Below are 17,985 nucleotides of genomic sequence, written 5' to 3'. Positions count from 1 at the left end.
TCCTTGGAGAACAGTTTCTAATGCTTTCCTGCGCACGCACTTCGCTGGGGAGATGGTGGTTTCCACTGCATCAGTCAACCGACACAGCTGGTAAAAGGTAAGAAGCTTCAGAACAGCAGCAGTGGTGAGCAGAGCTGAACAAGACCTGGTTTGCACTGGAAGTTGTACTTGTTTTGGTATAAATACCAACCCACATGTCCCCAGCCGTAACTTGCGTTCTTGCTGTCCTGTGTTTGCATGGCAGGGGCAGCGTCATTCAATTTCTGTCCTTCAACAACCACCGCTTCCTCAGTTAAACAGTTATTTCCCAAAACCTATGGCAATAGGAACTTTGGCGGTGATCATCAGTGAATACAGCAAAATTAGTCACTTTTATTTAAAAGAAATAACATAGTACAAATAAGTGTGCAAAACAATTTCTGTGATTAAATACACATAAAAGCAACATGCAACCTTGACATCAAAATCTGCGTAGAAGTTAGTCCTTAGTATGTTAATGTGACACTAAAAGAAACTTGTCAAATTTAGAGAGTTTGCAGCTAAATCTTAGAGTGAACAGGCATGTCAGATTTGAAGCATCTGTGAAATTAAATTTCAGAAGAGCAAGACTTCCCTCCCCCAGGTAGTTAGTGCTATGAACGGAGAGCTTGTGTCTATTTCAGTTTCTAGTTTTAGTATCTTGTGCCTTAGTTTAGCAGAAAATATTAATTGCCATATAACAATTTAGGGACAGAGTTTACAAGTCAGTCAGTTTAGTTTAACCTAACTGTCCCTAGGCCAACAGGATTTAGTATGCAACATCTCAAATAAAAAAGAAAGAAAAGTTTGCAAGTTTAAAGCCATTGCAGAGATCTGTACTTCATGCCACCTTGCTCCTTTATTGTACTGGCTGTGGAAGTGGCCTGTCCAGTCCTCCAGTTGAAGCAGAGCAGTTCTGGAAGCACTCAGTACAGCTGTCACACCGGTACCAAGGGTGGTTTTTAAACCTGGAATCACTGTTTTGTTGCAGAAGGAATCGCCTCTACAAATACAGGAGCTCTGTGTGCCCCGGCTGCCTGCGCCACGCACCAAGGAGAGGTTAGTTGGGTCAGCTAGTGCCTAAACGTGCCTTCAGCTACTATGTACAGTTTGGCACCTCTGACAATTAGTGCTGATTGCTCAACCACCGTCGGTACGTGTATGTGAGCTGCAGCCTGTGGCCACAGGACTACCACCACCCGAGCCCCTGCACCAGCTCAGAGGATGAGCATGGTTCAAGCTACAGTGTACGGCTACGCGCTTGTCATCTCCTCTCCTCTGTTGCTCCAAGATGTGCTCAGGGGAGGGGAGAAGGCAGCACTCCTGCTCCTAGCCAAGCCCGTGGAGTTTTATTGGCATGACCCACAGTATTTCCCCCACTCCCAGCCATTCAGTGGAAGTAAAGCAATGCCTAAAGTCTTCCGTTTTCACATCCCTTTTTCTAAGGCTAGTTGTACATTTGTACAGCCCCCTGCAGATCGTTTAGTGTGGCAGGCACTCGTGTTTAATCTAAAGTCATTTCACAGTTTAGATTAAGAGAAACCCAATAGGCACAAGCTTGTTGAAAGCCACATCTTGAAAACTTGAGTTGATGACAGTAACCCAAAGAGATTTTAATGATGAATACTTGCAGAAATGAGAATAAACATACGTAGTCCACTACTGCAGAGCTTCTTCTGATCATGTTGGGCCAGGCTTCTCAGTGAGGTCTGCTAAACTTCTTGATCAGTATTGGACATTCATATACTGTCCTTCCAAAGATGTGGAATAGCCGAGGCAGTACTTTGACCCATGCACTCCCTCAACTCAGTCAAAGCTTGTCGTCTGTCATTTCTAGAAACTGAGCATAGACATCCCTTGAGCATTCCCCTTTTTGGTTGAATAAGAACTTGTAGTAGCTGCCATCCGCACATATTGCTGAAACAGAAACAAAGTCATGTTACGTTCAGCTGTTCCAGAGGTACAGTTCCGTTCCTTCAGCTATAGCTTAAACTGACCCTCCAAGCCAATGGAACACGCAGAGTTGCTCTGGAGGAACCTGCGGGAAGCCAGTCCTCATGCAGTGCCAGTCAGCCCAGCACTGCACCCACCCGGGGCGCTGTTGGCTCTCACTCCCTCACAGTGCCGAGCAGTGAGAGCTGCTCTTCTCAGCTGACAGGGACAGGCAACGTCCGCTCGGAGCCAGCGTAGGTCAAAACCTGGTCCTCCAGACAGAACCTGGGGAAGCCTCCAGTACCTACCTATGACAGCGTTTGGCTCTGTTCCAAAGGCACAAATGCACGGAGAGCCTGAGGGAACCTGAAATTTGGAAAAACTCCATTTGGAACTGAAGTATTTGGGGAGAAAGCTGGCAGAGGCCAAACTGAAAGAGAGAGAAAAAAACAGCTTAGTAAGGTGTTAACTAGAGCTGATTTAGAACTTCTGGTGTGTTTGAACAAGTCGCAGGGTTCACGCTAACTGCTATTTTTGATTGGCTTTTTATTTTCTTTTACTAAGTATCAGGTAATATGTATGATTCCCCTTCTAGGGAAGGGGACCCTACAACCACCTTTCTGACTTCAAAAGTGACTGCAAAAACTGCCTAAAGGGTTGATTTTTTTAGTAGAGATTGCTTTATGTGAAGCATCTACAACATATGTTCATGCTAAGGCATAGCCACTAAATAATCCCACCCTAACCTTCTGCTGGAACTGTACAGCCCCACAAGGGACAGCAGAAACTTGGCAGCTGCTGTTAGTCCTAAATCTGCAACTTCTCTCAAGCACAGCAGATTAATATTACTACCTCCAGTAGTGCAGGTATTAGCTACTGCTTGACAAGACCGGTGTTTTAAACTATTAGGAGGGCACACCACACCCCTTAGCCCCCCCAAAGGCTTCAGAAGGGCTCAAACCCTACCTTGACTGCTTATTTCTTTTAGGGTCTTCTGCAGCAAAAATATGGACTGTGCCGTGGTCGCTGGATACGCAGATTAGGGAAGCATCCTGATTGAAGTTAATACTGTAGAGAACACAGAGTTGTAGTATCTACTGGAACACAGCCACAGCTTCCGGTGTACGCGATTCTCCTCCTGCAGTTGCCTAGAGCAGCTGCCAGGCGAGGCGTTAACAGCTCCTCACCTGGAGCAGCTGAGTCCCCTCCAGCTCAGCTTTACTGACAGGATGAACAGCCCCTTGGGGGGCGAGGACCTGGTTTATCAGGACCAGCCATGCAGCAGATTGCCCTGACCTGCACACCATCCGTGTGGGCCATTCTGCCAGAACAAAGTGCACGACCTCTGCTGCGAGGAGTAGACAGGTACTGGATAAAACATGCACCACCACCAGCAGAATGGAACCTTCCCCTCTCCTGGGATAATGCTTCCAGCAGTGGATTAGTCAAACCTCTGCCTTGGGCGCTCTCATGCAGAGCGGCGCTGTGTTGCAATAAACACTCCACTCGCCCCTGGGTACTTATCCTGTCTCTCAGGGAAGTGTTAGACTGCATCATTGCATTCCCTGTAGTTCAGTGTGAAGTTGAAGTATCCCCCCAGCTACCCTTTGTTCTCTGCAGAGAAGCAGGCTTATCAATATACATGTTTTTGCCCCAAGCCCTGTAAATCTGTGCCAGGCTCACACAGCTGGCGGCTGCTGCCCTCTCCTCGCCAGCACCGAGCAGGCCCAGTGCAGCCCTGGGACCTCCAGCTGCTCGGAGTTCTGCCTTGTGCCCGTGGCAGCCCAACGCTGCTTTGCTGTTTGAAGATGACTCGGGTGCCCTTTACCAGGCTGCCTCAGCACAACGCTACCCACCAGAAGACAAAGCAAAAGTAGTTAAACATACCAGTATATATTGGCTGCCTGTGATCCTCTTCGTAGCTCCTGGATTAAATGCCCTGATGAAGTATCAAATATTCTTATGAGGGTCCCCTTGAAAAGGAATCAAGCATTATATTAGGAAAGGCAGAACACTCTTTACACCTGTGAGCGCATCCTAAAATTCTATCTGCCCAGCATGCCCCTACATACACAATCGGGGTTTTCATTTCAGTAGATTTGAGAGAACCTCTCTTAATGATTTGGGAAGAATATCGATTTCCGCACCCCCACAACGCTATAATGCTTTAGTATACAGTCGTGTTACTTAACTACCCAATTAAGTAAGTGTCATCCAAGTTATGTTCTAAAGCACTGGTGCAGCCCTGGCATTGGTTTGCGAACATTAGAGCACACGTGTGTACAGCCTCCTGTGCCCGGGTTCTGCAAGTCATTTCTTCCTTGCACCCAGTCAGCACTCGGTTTTGATTGGTACTGTGCAATTTTTATTTTTTTTTTCCATTAAAGTATAATTAGGCTGTGATGGTCTTGCCTTGCAATTAGTTCAGTTGAAGTAATCTAGAAGAATTAGTTACCTATCGCATGCTCATTATCTATATTGATCCAAATCTGAGAGACGCCACAGATGAGTCGGGTTACAGGCAGAATACTGCATTAGAAAACTGTACTTCGTTTAGACTAAATCAAGCCTGACACCAGCGACGTAAAACAAGTCAGTGTGTCCCAAATAAAGCGATCAGTAGTACTTTCATCTGATGAAGAGTGGGTACACATTGTCACCTTCAACTTGCGTTATACACCTGGTTAGCGAATGCAGCTCTCCAGTCGCGCGCCAGTAAAGAAGAGAGCCCAGCAGAGAAAGATTTGGGTGTCAGCTTAGTTTTGATTCAAGACATGAGCTTGAGCTGTACGCTCAGTATGGCAGCTTGTCGCTACCCCGATTTCTGTCTGACAGTGCTGCTTGAACCTTGTCTCTACACAAAGAAAGGAATGTCTCAGTACAAATTTAGCAGATTATTATGCTATTTAGCAATGGAGCTGGCAGTTTTAAGAGCTTTCTTTAGAAGACATACAGTAATTAAGCTTAGCTAAGAGAGACTATGGCTGCGTTTTCTTTTTTCAGCTTTTTGAGCTATAGGCTGTGCAGTAGAAACTCTTCTAAACAGAGACCAGTTGGATTAATTTAGCTTGTCCTCGAGAACCTCGTTTCAGTTGAGTGGAAGAAGGTAGCGAGTATTCAACTTGCTTCGTACCCATCTACCTCACAGTGCTGGGGCCAGTGGAACCTCCTTTGGGCGATGAAGCTCCCTAGCAGCCTTCCCCGAAGGTCCCCGGGAGAAGGCAGGTCTGGGACATGCTCCGCATTCTTTCTACATCTCTACATCAGCCCAGCCCAAAGGGGTTTGTACTATGCAGGTTTTTGTCACTGTATTGCATTCTTTAGCCCTATGTAATATGCAACTGCACAGAATTTGGTAATTAGTCCAAGAATCATTTTATCATTTACATTCTGCAGGAAACCATCTGCAGTGCGTGTATGAGAAGAATGGAGGCAGTGCACCTCCCTCCTGGTCTGTAACAGGAGTTAAGCCAGAGCAGAACCAGCTCCTCCAGTATGACAGACCTGTTCGCAAGTATTTCTTTAGCCAGTGGTTTTAAAGTCAATTTAAGCAGAAAATAATAAAGGTGAAAGAATGCAAATAAGCCCCCCCCCATTTTTAAAATGAATAGTATTTATTGAAAAACATATGAAACACGTGAATTGCTTGGGCCAGATCTCATTCAAATGTCACTGAAGAGTGACTGCTACAGTCAGCTAAAACACAAACACTGAATTTGGATTGGTGTTTGGGTATCCCAAAGAAGCAGGGGGGAAAGACTGCGAATGCCTATTTCAATGACAAATTTCCCAGTTAGTTATTTCTGCACCTTTCCTACAAAGGGATGTGACTTCCAATTTTAGAGGGAGTTCCTACACTAGAACGCATAGTAAGTCAGAGGTAGGAGGAGATTATTCTTACTTTTTCTGATGCTGTCGCAATTCTTGTTCCCTGCAGGTTTAAAGCTATACAGCTCAAGACTCCTTCATGAGCCGGTATGTCGACAGGAGGCTTTTCTGTATTAGCGAGATCCACTATCTGCACATGCCCAGTATGTGTTCCAGGAAATGCAAGAAGAGAATTATTACTATTTGGACAAAGGACACAAAGACCTAAAAGACAGAAAGAAAAAAAAAAACAACAGTAAGAGAATAACTGTGCAGTTCCCATAATCTAATAAAGTTCTCAAACATAAGTTTCTAAGATACCAGTAATTTCAGAATAAACAAACATACACGTAGTAAATCAGAATTTCATTTTAATGGCTATTGTGGTATCCCAAAACACGATCCATCCATAGGTGCAGAGCACAGAGAAGTAAGGGAGTAGCATAATTTTAACTTTCTGTCATCACTTTATTTCAAAGAAATCTAGTTGTGGTTATCCAGAATCTGGATGTTTTCAGAGATCAGCTCCATCAGTCTGTTACAGCAAAGCTATTTAAAAAAAAAAAAAAAAAGTCTCCTTAGCAGCTCAAAAAAGCTAAGAGTTTATAATGGGTGATAGTTTAGTTTCTCCTCCATCAGTAAAACTGATTATTATTAATTCATGTTTGAACTTGGTTCTTATGGCACTTGCACTTTTTTTTTCTTCGTAACTTTTTGCAGACCATTTACAGTAAATCACAGCTCTCCCAGGTGTTCTGCGGATACCAAGTAAATTCCTGCAAACTCAACCTGCAGCTGGCAGAGCAACGGGTGGGTGTCACAAGGAACAGCATACTTCTACCGCCGTAAGCCCAGCAGCCTGTGGGTAAGTCAGCACACCGAACGTGCAGCTGGGCTGGGCTGCCCTGAACGCAGCCACCAGGTCCGCATTCACTTGTAACAGGCTTCAGAACCTCCCAAGATGGGGACCCCGAGGCTGAGGAACCTCCCCGTGGTGAAAACATCTTCCTGAAGTACAAGCTGATCCTCCCTAGATATCAAGCGCGGCCAACACCCTTTGTTCTCCTGTCTGGGACTGTCAAGAAGAGTTTGGCTCCGTCGTTCCTGTAACTGTCCTTCAGTCCCTCCCACGCCTACCTGGAGCCTCGCGCTGGCATCACTGCACCAGACAGTACAGTTGGTGGCACTACTACGTGGCTTGGTTCAGGACATCTTCTTGTTTCAACAAAAGACAAAGCTCTACCTTGCTATTTAAAAAGAACAGTATCAGTTTGCTAATTGGGCTCTTTTTGACACCGTAGAGAATAGTTTGCTAGCCAGTTCTAGCTCTATTAGAAATGAGGAATGATGCACTTCAATAGAGTTTGTAATTAAGATTTCAGCACAAAATACGTCAAGTTTACAGGTTCTTTACAGAAGAAAGCATATAGCCCTTATAGAAATCAAATCTATAACAGGAGTACATGAAAAGGCTTTTTTGTGCCAAGTATTAATAAATTTTAATAACCATTTTATAAACACAAAAGCATCTCCAAAGGGCATGACTATAGTGCAGTATGTAAACTGTTTAATGATTTACTAAACAAAACTGATTCTGGCAGCTAAAGATAAATAGCATGTCAAGACCAGAATAAACTTGCTCCCGTTCCCCAGCCCGCACATTCAACTCACCTTTAGGGTTGTAGCAGGTTTCAAAGACGTGCAACTGGTGGGGATTGTGTGTGAATGTGAAAACTTTAATCATCGAGTCCAAGACTACCACAATTCTGAAACAGACAAGAAGTTCCTATGACTTGGGGAAAACAGGGACATACATATCAGTTCAGATCTGCAAAGGCTTTCAACTGATTTAATGGCTATATTCTTTTGCCCTCTCCCCCGGACAGACTCCCAGCCTTGCAAAAAAAATATACAACTCTGAGCCTGCAAAGCACTTTTATCCAAAGCTGTGACAGCAGAACCCCTCCGCCCACACATACACAGACTCCGGCTGACTAATAGATGCTCTTGCTCTAGAGATCCACTTGAATTCCCTTCACGCTCCTCCATACCTAGAAAAAGCAGTAGCCAGGAGAACACTGCCCTGCATTAGGGGGCCAGAAAGTCTTACAGGCTTTTCACCAAGGTGTCAGATACCAGTATACCTGAGCTGTGATCTGCTAACACCTAATGCTTGCCCCCAAAAGCCTGACGTACCTTTAGTTGCTGGTGGTGTTTATCTAGGTGTTAACGCAGGATCTTTTTCCTTTCTACAAACAGCTGGAAATGAATAAGAACAGCGTCCAAAGCCAAGCCACGCATTTGGAACACGTTTGTTGTACCTACCTGTCTCGTCGCAGCTTAACTGCTTTGACTTCTGTAGAAAACTCTATCTCGATGACAGTCTTCTTCTTCAGGTCGTCCCAGATCATTACTACAACAGTGCAGAGATTGTGTTAGATCATCAAGGCATATCCAAAGATCCACGTTATCTCCATTATAACAACTTCTAGTTTCCGAGAAGGCTAATAAAGAGGAGCATCCAGTAGCTAAGCGGTTACAGACTGGCATCCTGCTCACCAGAAGGTATTTAGCTACTACATAGCAACCCAGGCTTTACGCTATGACCCCTGCGGGTAGGAGCTCGTAAACTCTAACTGCAAAAGCTGACAATAAAAATACATTTTTCTAAAGACAGTCAACTTTTTTGTTTTGCTCTGAGGACTATCAAAGAAATAAAGCAGCGGCCAAAACACAAGTAGCATATTTTCATACACAGCTTGCCAGCCAGGGACTTTTTCCCCTGCAGGTTGCTGAGCCATAGAGTCTCTGCAAAGCTGCCTGTGGGGAGTACAGGCTTTGTCACTAGGTCTCAGAGACTGGTCACTGCAGGGAGCTGCCTGGGGACACTGCCACAGCAGCAGCGCAATGCATTTCACCACGTTTACTTAAACCTGCTGCCACATCCCCTTCACGCACACACAGAGACAACCTTCAGAACGCCCAACCCCAGCTCAAGGCAGTTGGTTTGGGAGCTCTTTGGGCAGTTTCACACAGACACCAAGGCAAACACTTACAAGGTTTGTTCCTCAAGACTCACCTTTGTTAGGTGGGTACTTTGGTTTTTTTCCTCCACCTACTAATGCTAAATAGTTGCAGCGAAACAACATTTCGACATGGCCAACACCACCTTCTAGAAATTCTGAAAGACAAATATATTTTATTTAAAAGTGTCAGAATCCATTAAAATGCCATCTCATTTTTACCACTGTTACAAGAAAAGCTCACCTTGTCCAGCACTTCTCAGACACCTGAGAAGAATCATATCTTCCTGCCCTGGCTGACCTTAAAACACAGAAAATCTTCTAAGAGTAAGGGGTTTGTGTTGGTTTTTTTTTCCCCCATTTGATTGATTTTTTTTGTGCTTGTTTAAGATTAGGATCAGATCTTTTTTCTTTTTAAGAATCTCAACTGTAGAAGAAGTAGAATAAGATGCTGTGCTTATGGTGCAAGTGGAGGAACAAAATATCAACAAGGGGATTTTATAATAAAAGATTTTTTCTATTTGATGACATTTGAGTGGGGGCTTGGCTTTGTTTACACTCCCTTTGTTTAGAGGGATGCTTGGCTTTCCACTGGGGAGAGGGCACTGAACTGTCAGGAGCAGAGGCTGTAACTGTGGCTTTCAAGGTTAATGAGCAGAGTTAAAAACAAGCTTCTCCTTCTAAGACTGTCCAACACCCCCCCACACTGGCAGGCTGCGATGGGAAAGGTGGACGTAGCTAGTAAACCATCTCAAAGCTAGAGGGAAAGCTGCAATTTCACAAGGACTCAAGAGAGACCTGCTGTCAGAAACAGGGATGGGAGAAAACAGCAAAAACAGCCGAGGAGCTGGGACCAAGCCCTGCAATGGAGAGACGTGGACTGAAGGATAGGACGAGGGAGATGCAGTTAGACAGGAAGAAGCACTGCAGTACGTCTGGATGAGGAATTTATGTTGGGACTTGACTACGCAACGCTGAAGGTAGATGCCTGGAAAGGTATTCACACTGGAGCAGGAGAGCCTTGGATTTCATACAAGTCCTTGTGGTTTCTTCAATAACACTTCTGACTGACATGGTTCCTTCCTGAACAATTATATTTGGACACTCCCCCCTTCCGCACCAGGTCCTCCTCTTAAGTCCATTAAAGCATTTCAAGCACGACAGCGCATTTTGATATGAAGAGGTATTATCACCATGACAAAAAGTCTTAAAATATTTACAAATGATAACCTGAGACAATTTAAGAATGTGCAGTGTGTTCTGAATCTATGTTAGAACAGACACTTTAACCATTATCTTTGCAGTTCTGACAGGTGATGCTCGGACGGGGAACTCCACGAACTCCTGGAAGTAGGACAGACAAGCCAGGGCCTAAGAGTTAAGACTTGGTTTCATACTGGGTTACAGAAATCAATCAGACAGACAAGCTCCAACTGAGGTTATCTCAGGTAGGTTTAAACATACACAAAAGATGAACAAGATTTCTCTGTGTGCCTCTGCAGCCAGTACAGCCTGACCTCTCAAATCCACAGGGGAAAAGGCAATCTGACTGATAAGAAACATCTCTGGAAGTACGTCCAGACCTACTGGCAGGGAGAGTTTTGACAAGGAACTCAACAGGACTTCAACCTGAATTCTGATCCTTTTAGCACACTATCATAGTGTGCTAGTCTCAATGGAGACTTATGGAAGAATTTAGTACTAAGAATAGAAAATAGTTTGTTGGCTTTGGCCACGTGAACAGTGACTGAAATCTCTTACAGCACTAGAAAGTGAAAGCATGCCTAGTTTCTGGTTTCATAGGAATTGCTTTAAATACATTTTTCTTCTTATTAAATCATTTCTATCACCACAGACTGGATGTGCTGGGAAACCTGTTTAGCATGGCAGCGTTCTTCCTATATTTAAGGGTTAGAATCGCATGGCTAGGTTTCACTTTCCCTTATTTTGACTCAGTTATGTTTGCTTTCTGATAAAAAAGCCCCACTACCTGTTAATATAGCTCACCTAGTCATTTCTGTTAAGATATGACACTAGGTTTAACGCCTTAAGATCCTCCCCAATTTTTTAAGCACACAGAGAACATAAAATTTAGAGTATTAGAGGTCTGAGCTCACAGTACTCTCGCAAGCAATACTCTAAGCAAGTTCAAGAAATGTTGTGTCCAGGTCTCCAGCAAAAAGGCAGCAGTTCTATTGCTACACTAGATCATCCAGATTACTGCACAAGAACAGAACAACTTCTCTTGCTGATACATAATACCACTGCAGCGAGCAATTCTTCTCCCACTTGTGAATAACCAGGCAACTTAGCTCCTATTCAGGACTACAAACATCAGCAGCTGCCAACACAATTCAGCCTCTGCAAGAAAGTGAGGCAAATTCATCATCAGCCAGCTTTATGCAAATTAATAGCATATAAAGATCTGACAAGGCAGAGGCATAAGTGAGAGTCCCTTTGGGACCAGCATGGACTTCCTTTTCTGAGGCTTTATTCAAAGCCCTCCAGTGATGGAATGGTGAAAGCTAAGCAAGAATCTTACAGAAAAAAAACGAGGAGGCTGAGCTTCCAACACAGAACTAGCATGGTATAATAAGTAAGCATTTTACCTTGTTTCTCTTTTTCTTTGAGTGGATCTGCATTATAAACTCGGAATCCATTTTCCATTCCACATGCAAAGCATCCTGTAGTAAAAAGCACATATATATACACATATATAGTAATTGTGAGATACGCTCCAGAACTGAGCGAGAGCCAGAGGGTTAAGAGAGCATTACTTGGTAACTGCATTGTTAAACTCAAGCTGAAGACCACTTGCAGGCTTTGTTAGTAATTGCAAGTGAAAACTGTTTGGAGAAGTTGTCCTCTACCCTGGCCCCTATTGGAAGTGAAAAGTTCTCAGTATTCTTTCTAGACAGGTGAGAAAACAATAGAAGGAAAGGAGAGCAATTCCCAACCCGTCTGTATCCTATGCCATGCGCTACAGAGGGAAAGAAACCTGCATTTTAACTTCTATGGTCCAAGAGGCATTACGAAGCAAACCCCCCTTTTCTTATTAGATCCAACTTTACACCGTGACTACGACTATATGAAGCATGATCCATTGTTCATACTTCCACAGCAGAGAGCTTCTCAAACACAGTTTTTACAAATACTCTAACAAGAGCCTACCACTGCCAGATGCCAATAATTACGTGCCAATAGCTTAAGTCTAAACTAGCGAATGAGTAGAAGCCAGATTAAAATACTCTGGAAAATTATTTTAGTTACTTTTATGTACAGAATTATGCATGTGCCTTTTTAGTGGAATCCATCAAACCACCAGTATCCTGTCCTGCTGTTTTACTCACTAATGAGTGAATGCAGTTGTTAATACTAAGAAACGCCAGTGTGAAGTTAGAGCAATTACAAGTCATTAAGAAGCAGCTACAGTCACTAGAGGCAGACTGACAGAAGATTAGCTGCTACACAATTTATATGCACTATAACCCAGTTAACATCTTCAAGGTACTGGAACAAAGATATTCAAATTAGTCTGGTGGTTTTATTCTTATGCACTGTGGGGACTGCAACGATTTGAACCCACCAAATAAAAAAATGAGGAGCTGTGTCTAAATGCACCCCTTCCCCAAACTGAATACCCCAAAATCACAGGGTGAGGGGGGGAAGGAAGTCTTCGCCCTAAACATCGGGTCTCCAAACCATTTCCCCACAGCCAGGTGACCCAGGATTTCCTCCCCGCAAGACCAGAATGTTTCACTGTGGAGCGGTGGCTCAGACTGCGGCAGAAAGGCTCAGACTGCAAGAGAGTGTTTCAGGCGTTTCAGGCATTCCTGGCATTAACGGTTCACCAACCACCAGCACTGGTCCCCACTACACACGGGGCGAGCTGGCTGTGTGGTTTTTGTACTATTAGCTTAATATAAGCTCAATTAAAAAAAGGCATATGTTCCCTGAAAAGCAAGCGAGCAACATTCAGTACAAGTCTTCCATGGCTCATATCTTGATGCAAGTTAAGATGTCAGAACAAACAATACAATTTTATTTGTTTGTTATAACCCAGAACAAAATCACTATTCTCACATAACAATACAAAAACTTATAATAAACTTGATCTTGACAGCAGTGTTAGTTTAAAAACTCCATAATTTGGGAAAAATAATGCAGCCAATTTGAGATTCCTTTTTAATACTTCAAGAGTTCCATTTTAGGTAGGACCATTTAAAAAAAAAAAAACAAAAACAACAAAACAAAACACGACAAAAAAACCCAACTAACAACAGACCAAAAAAAGACAACCAACCCAAAACACAACAGCCAAACACAAACCCCTCAACTGACAAAACCCAACAGCAAAAACAACAAGAAAAAAGGCATCACACACATCCTCTGCTTTACAGACCAGTATCTTATGAGGGGGGCTGCGTATGTTTGGCAGCATCCTCAGGGTTCCTATTCACTGAACTCACACATACAAAGGAAAAACGAGTATACAAGACTCATCTCTGCACCCTCCAATGTAAAAAGGAAACAAATTAACCCACTTATTTTACATATACTCACGAAGAGCAGAGTCACAGCCCCAATATACTGGGCTGTTCCGACAGTACAACAGTTAGTTAACGGTGAAGAAAACACCACACACAAAACCCTACTCCCCCAACCCAAAAGACTCGCAGGCTCAGCTTCACCCTGTCCAAGATTCTGTAACAAATTAAATGCAAAAAGTACTTGTTTACATATGGAAACACAGACAGAGAATGGTTAACAAGAATATAGTACTTATAGAAAGATTAGTAGACATATTGAAATAGATGCTTTTAAATTAACTATATTCATTTTACCTCCTCCCGTCTCAGTGCATCACTCTCTAGTTTGCTCTGTCAGTTGACTACATAAGAATGCACTGTGTTGAAATGACAGCACTAATAAGCTGTGACCTTGTGCAGTATACTTTATCGGGATAATTAGAAAGCAAATTACAATGGAAACATTTCTCTCTATATAAAATAACACCATACAGGATGAGAACTAATCTGTTTCTGGTAGCTGCAGTGTGTTATCTATACAATTATTTTTCCAGCGACTGTTTTCTAACACAATATTGGAATCCCAGGAGAGATGGAGAGGGATGCTGAAACTGTTCTATAATAAGAGAGCACTGTGAAGTTTTACTTGTGTTAATATCAGCACCACCCAAACAGAGCACTCCTAATGCAATAAGACACAGACATTACATTTCCTGTAGCATCACTACAGCTCTTCCGCAGGACTGACCTCGATGACTAAGATGTGGGCTGCTTTTAATGTCTCGGGAATATCTATACTTTAAACTGGAGACAATACACCAGAACTGGGGGAACGTGAGTAACAGCTATATTCCCCATACCTCATTACTGAGAGATACGAAGTTCTGAGTCACAGCAACCCCCGAGCCAAACGAGAAAAACATAGAGGAAGATTACTGCTACTCGTTCAATTCCAGATTACAGGAACAGCTTTGGAGCCCAGTGTTTCCCATCTGATCCCAGCGTTTACCAGTGGGATCACAAGTTGGACAGTTCAGCTACAGCTTGGAAGCTCTTGTGTAGGAGAGTGCTGGGGAAGGGCTGCCAGAGCCAGGAGCTGCAACAGTGACAGGCACGCTTCCTTCCACGGGAGGTTCACATCGCATTTTGAGAAGGGACAGACGTGCTGTCAAAGAGCCGCTGACAGAAGACAACTCAGATATCTACGGTTTTTTTAGTAAATTAATTATTACAGAATTATTACCCTAACCCACAGTTGTGCTTCTTCCCACAGTAAAAGTACTATTTGCCAACAGTCTCAGTGAGGCCACAGTGAGTTTTTTCTTTTGGTTTTAGAAAAACAAACAAAGGAAGGGTTAAATGAATGATGTCCTGGAAGATACCACAAGCTGAAGGGGACATGCTGACATAAAGTAGTCTGCAGGCTTTGGGGACCAAGATCCAGAAATTGCAATAGAGAAGTCTGGGGAAGTGACCATGGCAGGCGCAATTCCTAGCACATCAGTCTTCCTCGCCACAGCAAATTTTGTCTAAAGCCGTTAAGGGAGCACAGAATCCTGATACCATTTACGGGGACCTATAGTGAAACATTTCAGTCCACTAAAGGAGATCAGATGAATGAGCCAAGTGTTTCAACACCAAAACAAGTCCACACCTCAGTTTTCAAACTAGCTTTAGACTACAACAGTGACGAAAGAGAAACCTGTCAGTAATTTACACATATACTTTCGGGTATGGTAATTTATGATGATGTTTTGTCTGTTCATTTCTGTAAAGCACTTCCACGTCCTTCTGAATGCATTAGAAAAGCGCCTGAAATCAGGAGCATACCAGCTTGAAATTAAGAACCTAAAGTCAGAGTATTCTGTTTTAAAACAACGGAGAACAACTTGCAATATGACCCTTACATTTTGGGGGGTTATATTGTTTCTTTATTTTTTAATTTAAAAACAAAAAGTGGCAAAGGCACCCAATATAAAAATTGAGTATCACTCAAAACAGAGTAAGGGAAGCCCATTTCAGAAATACTGCAGATGCTTACTTTATCACTTGTCGGTCATGGAAGTTACGACTGGGAGAGGCTTATTAGATCATTCCTCCCATCTTCCCATCATTACGGGATCGGCTAGTCTTAAATTACTAAGAAATTAGGTTATTGTGACAATATATGCAGACACCCACACTACTAAGCTTCAGCACTCAAGTGACTCATATTTCTATTTTTGGGAGAAGCAAGAAGGAAGAAGTGAGCTTTTCCTCTTGTCTACTCTTCTTTGAGCAGACAAAGAATTACCTTTCCTTTAACACTTTACAAGTTTAGGGCCTTTTGGAAAAGTTGCATGCTACCTACAGTTCAAAGGTCGTCACACCTAAGCAGGAAGAGCTCCAGGAGCCTGCAAATGAAAGCCAAATACGGGTTTTGTTCAAGGTTTTTGTTGTTATTCAGTCGTCTTGCCAGGCTGGGTAGGGCGGGACCGGAATACTGTTAGGAATAAGCTGCTCAGTTTAAGATTCCCAAAACAAATCCATTAACATACTCGGGATATGACATTATTCAAAAAAGTGTTTATGTTGCATTTACTGCTACAGAATTTAAGGAAGCCTTTGCAACAAAGAACAAGTTCTATGTACTAAAAGGATGTTCTAAAGGCATTGTGCAGTAAAAGAGAAACTTAGCTTCTTACGCAGTTCTTTCTATAACCCAGCCCTGTCACAGGCCAAGCATCAAACGTTACTGCTTCATTACAGACCCCTGCAGATGGGAAATGAAGCACATCCGCACAAATCTCTTTTTCCATCTCTGTTGCAAATGCAAGATGAAGACAAGTGCAGAGTTGCTGAAAAACAGATTATTCTGTTGTTTTCAAGCCAACAGGATAGCATGAAGAGAGCTACCAAGAAGGTCGCTTCATTAACAGCTTGAAATACTACTGACAAATCATCAGAAATGTTAGACTAGAATCTACAGAATAATTTGTGTTTACACACGACTTCAACAGCATCAGCAACAGGTACATGAACTGCAGTCTGCAGTGACAGAAGTTGCAAGACTGTCTTAGGCAAGAGTATTATTTGTTAAGACAAAAGGACATTACAAAATTATGACCTTCTACTCCTCGTTCCACAAAAATGACACTTACGCATAAGACTGGGGCTATTTTTATATTGCAAAAGCACGACGAGGCATATGCACCCCCTTGCTAGAAAAGGGCTTCCCCTTTCTAACACAGAGAAAAAAAACAAACCAAGCAGCCAGCTCTGAAGCTTTTCAGTGGTCCATGTACCTGTACTTAGATGCCTGCCAATACGATTAGTAGTTTTAATCATAATTTTAAAAATACAAATCGGGCAAAAAAAAGCTACACCCCTAATTTTGAATGCAAAGTACTTAGTTACACTAACAAAGTGACATTTTGCGAGTTACCTTTTCAGTAAGGCGGTTTCAAAAGCACCCCCCTTTGAGCACAGGATTTAAGGCAGCCTCACACGAGGCAGGCCGCCCAATTTGAAGCGGCGCAACTTGCGGCAAGTACCGAAGCGCCATCCAAGCGGCAGATGTATTTGAAGGTGCACGTTAAACACGGCTGTTCCTCTGCTCTCCCCCCGCTCCCCGCGGCCGATCCTCTCCAAGGCGGCCAGTACCCGCGCACCCCAGCTACGACAAGAGGACGGTGAATTCACCCCCCTGCGAAAAGCCTCCCGGCTGGGACGATGTAACCGCGGCAGCTACAGCCACCAGACGGCGGGGATCCTGTCAGCCGCAGCGGGGGCGAGCAGGGGACACACAGGCAGGAAGGGACCCCGCCTGCCCGCCGCCCCCGAGGCCGGGATCGCACCTCCGGGATCGCGGCTCCGGGCCGCCGCCGAGGCCGCCCCCCGGTTACTCACCGCTGCCGGGCGCGGCGGCGGGCCCAGATCCAGGGCGGGGGCCGCACTCCCCTCACCGGCCCCGGGCGGCGACCTCCGCCGGGCTCCTGACTGCCACAGACCAGCTGCCAAGGACCCGGCCCTACGGAGAGGGGACCCGCCGCCGGCCGGCCCCGCGCCCCGCCCGCTCCCCTCACGGAGGCGCGCTCCCCCCGCACCCCGGCCCGGCCCGGCCCCGCCACCTCACCGTGGTCCTGGTTGAAGCCGGCATAGAGCAGCCCGTTGCCGTGCGGGTTGGCCGGGAGCAGGTTCATGGCTCCTGCCCGTTCGCGTTCGCCTCCGCCCGCCGCCCTTTAAACCATGGCGGCGCCCGCCCGCCTCAGCCCCGCCGCCGGAGCCCGCCCGGGCCGAACCGAACCGGGCCGCGCCGCGGCGGACAGGCCGGCGGCTGCTTCCGACCCTGCCAGGCACCGCCGCCGAGCGCCGAGCACATCCACCCGCCAGCGGGAGAAGCGCCGAGCAATCGAGCGGCGCCACGCCACGCCCCCGCGGGCGGGCGGGAATGGCGCGCGCGCGGCCGGCTGTGAGGGAGGGAGCGGAGGCGGTGGTGGGGGTGTGTTGCCGCTGGGCAGGAGGAGGAAGAGGAGGAGGATCGGCGGCAGCAGCGAGGTGCGTGTCTGAGGACGAGGGGTTTTCGCGGGGCTGGCTGGAGGAGTATATGGCCCGAGGGTGGCGCGGGCACGGGCGCA

General features: G+C 45.0%; 1 protein-coding gene across 4 annotated transcripts; it reads right to left on the bottom strand.

The window, feature by feature from the left end:
• Positions 1 to 352: 352 nt before the first annotated feature.
• On the bottom strand, positions 353 to 17,706 carry WDR45B (WD repeat domain 45B). 4 transcript variants are annotated; one of them, XM_054221575.1, is made up of 10 exons: positions 17,484 to 17,706; positions 11,450 to 11,524; positions 8,897 to 8,998; positions 8,143 to 8,230; positions 7,489 to 7,583; positions 5,852 to 6,042; positions 3,838 to 3,923; positions 2,917 to 3,018; positions 2,259 to 2,380; positions 353 to 1,935 (listed from the first exon to the last, which is right to left on the bottom strand). In XM_054221575.1, the coding sequence occupies exons 1-10, from the start codon at positions 17,548 to 17,550 to the stop codon at positions 1,829 to 1,831; spliced, it is 1,035 nt and encodes a 344-aa protein (XP_054077550.1). In that variant the 5' UTR covers positions 17,551 to 17,706; the 3' UTR covers positions 353 to 1,828. The 4 variants fall into 4 exon arrangements, with proteins under 4 accessions (XP_054077550.1, XP_054077553.1, XP_054077552.1 ...); XM_054221578.1 differs by having other exon boundaries at positions 2,259 to 2,316; XM_054221577.1 differs by lacking the exon at positions 17,484 to 17,706 and adding an exon at positions 15,663 to 15,685.
• Between the last annotated feature and the right edge of the window lie 279 nt (positions 17,707 to 17,985).

This window comes from Rissa tridactyla, chromosome 15, assembly GCF_028500815.1.
Source record: "Rissa tridactyla isolate bRisTri1 chromosome 15, bRisTri1.patW.cur.20221130, whole genome shotgun sequence".
NCBI classification, from domain to species: Eukaryota; Metazoa; Chordata; class Aves; order Charadriiformes; family Laridae; genus Rissa; species Rissa tridactyla.
This window is presented reverse-complemented; position numbering and strand designations above follow the sequence as displayed.

Coding starts and splice junctions, on each gene's coding strand:
- WDR45B (XM_054221575.1), bottom strand. CDS start 17,550: ATGAACCTGCTCCCGGCCAACCCGCACGGCAACGGGCTGCTCTATGCC. Junction 8,231..8,896: donor AAAGTACCCACCTAACAAAG/GTGAGTCTTGAG, acceptor GCACTGTTGTAG/TAATGATCTGGGACGACCTG. Junction 2,381..2,916: donor AAAAGAAATAAGCAGTCAAG/GTAGGGTTTGAG, acceptor TCTCTCTTTCAG/TTTGGCCTCTGCCAGCTTTC.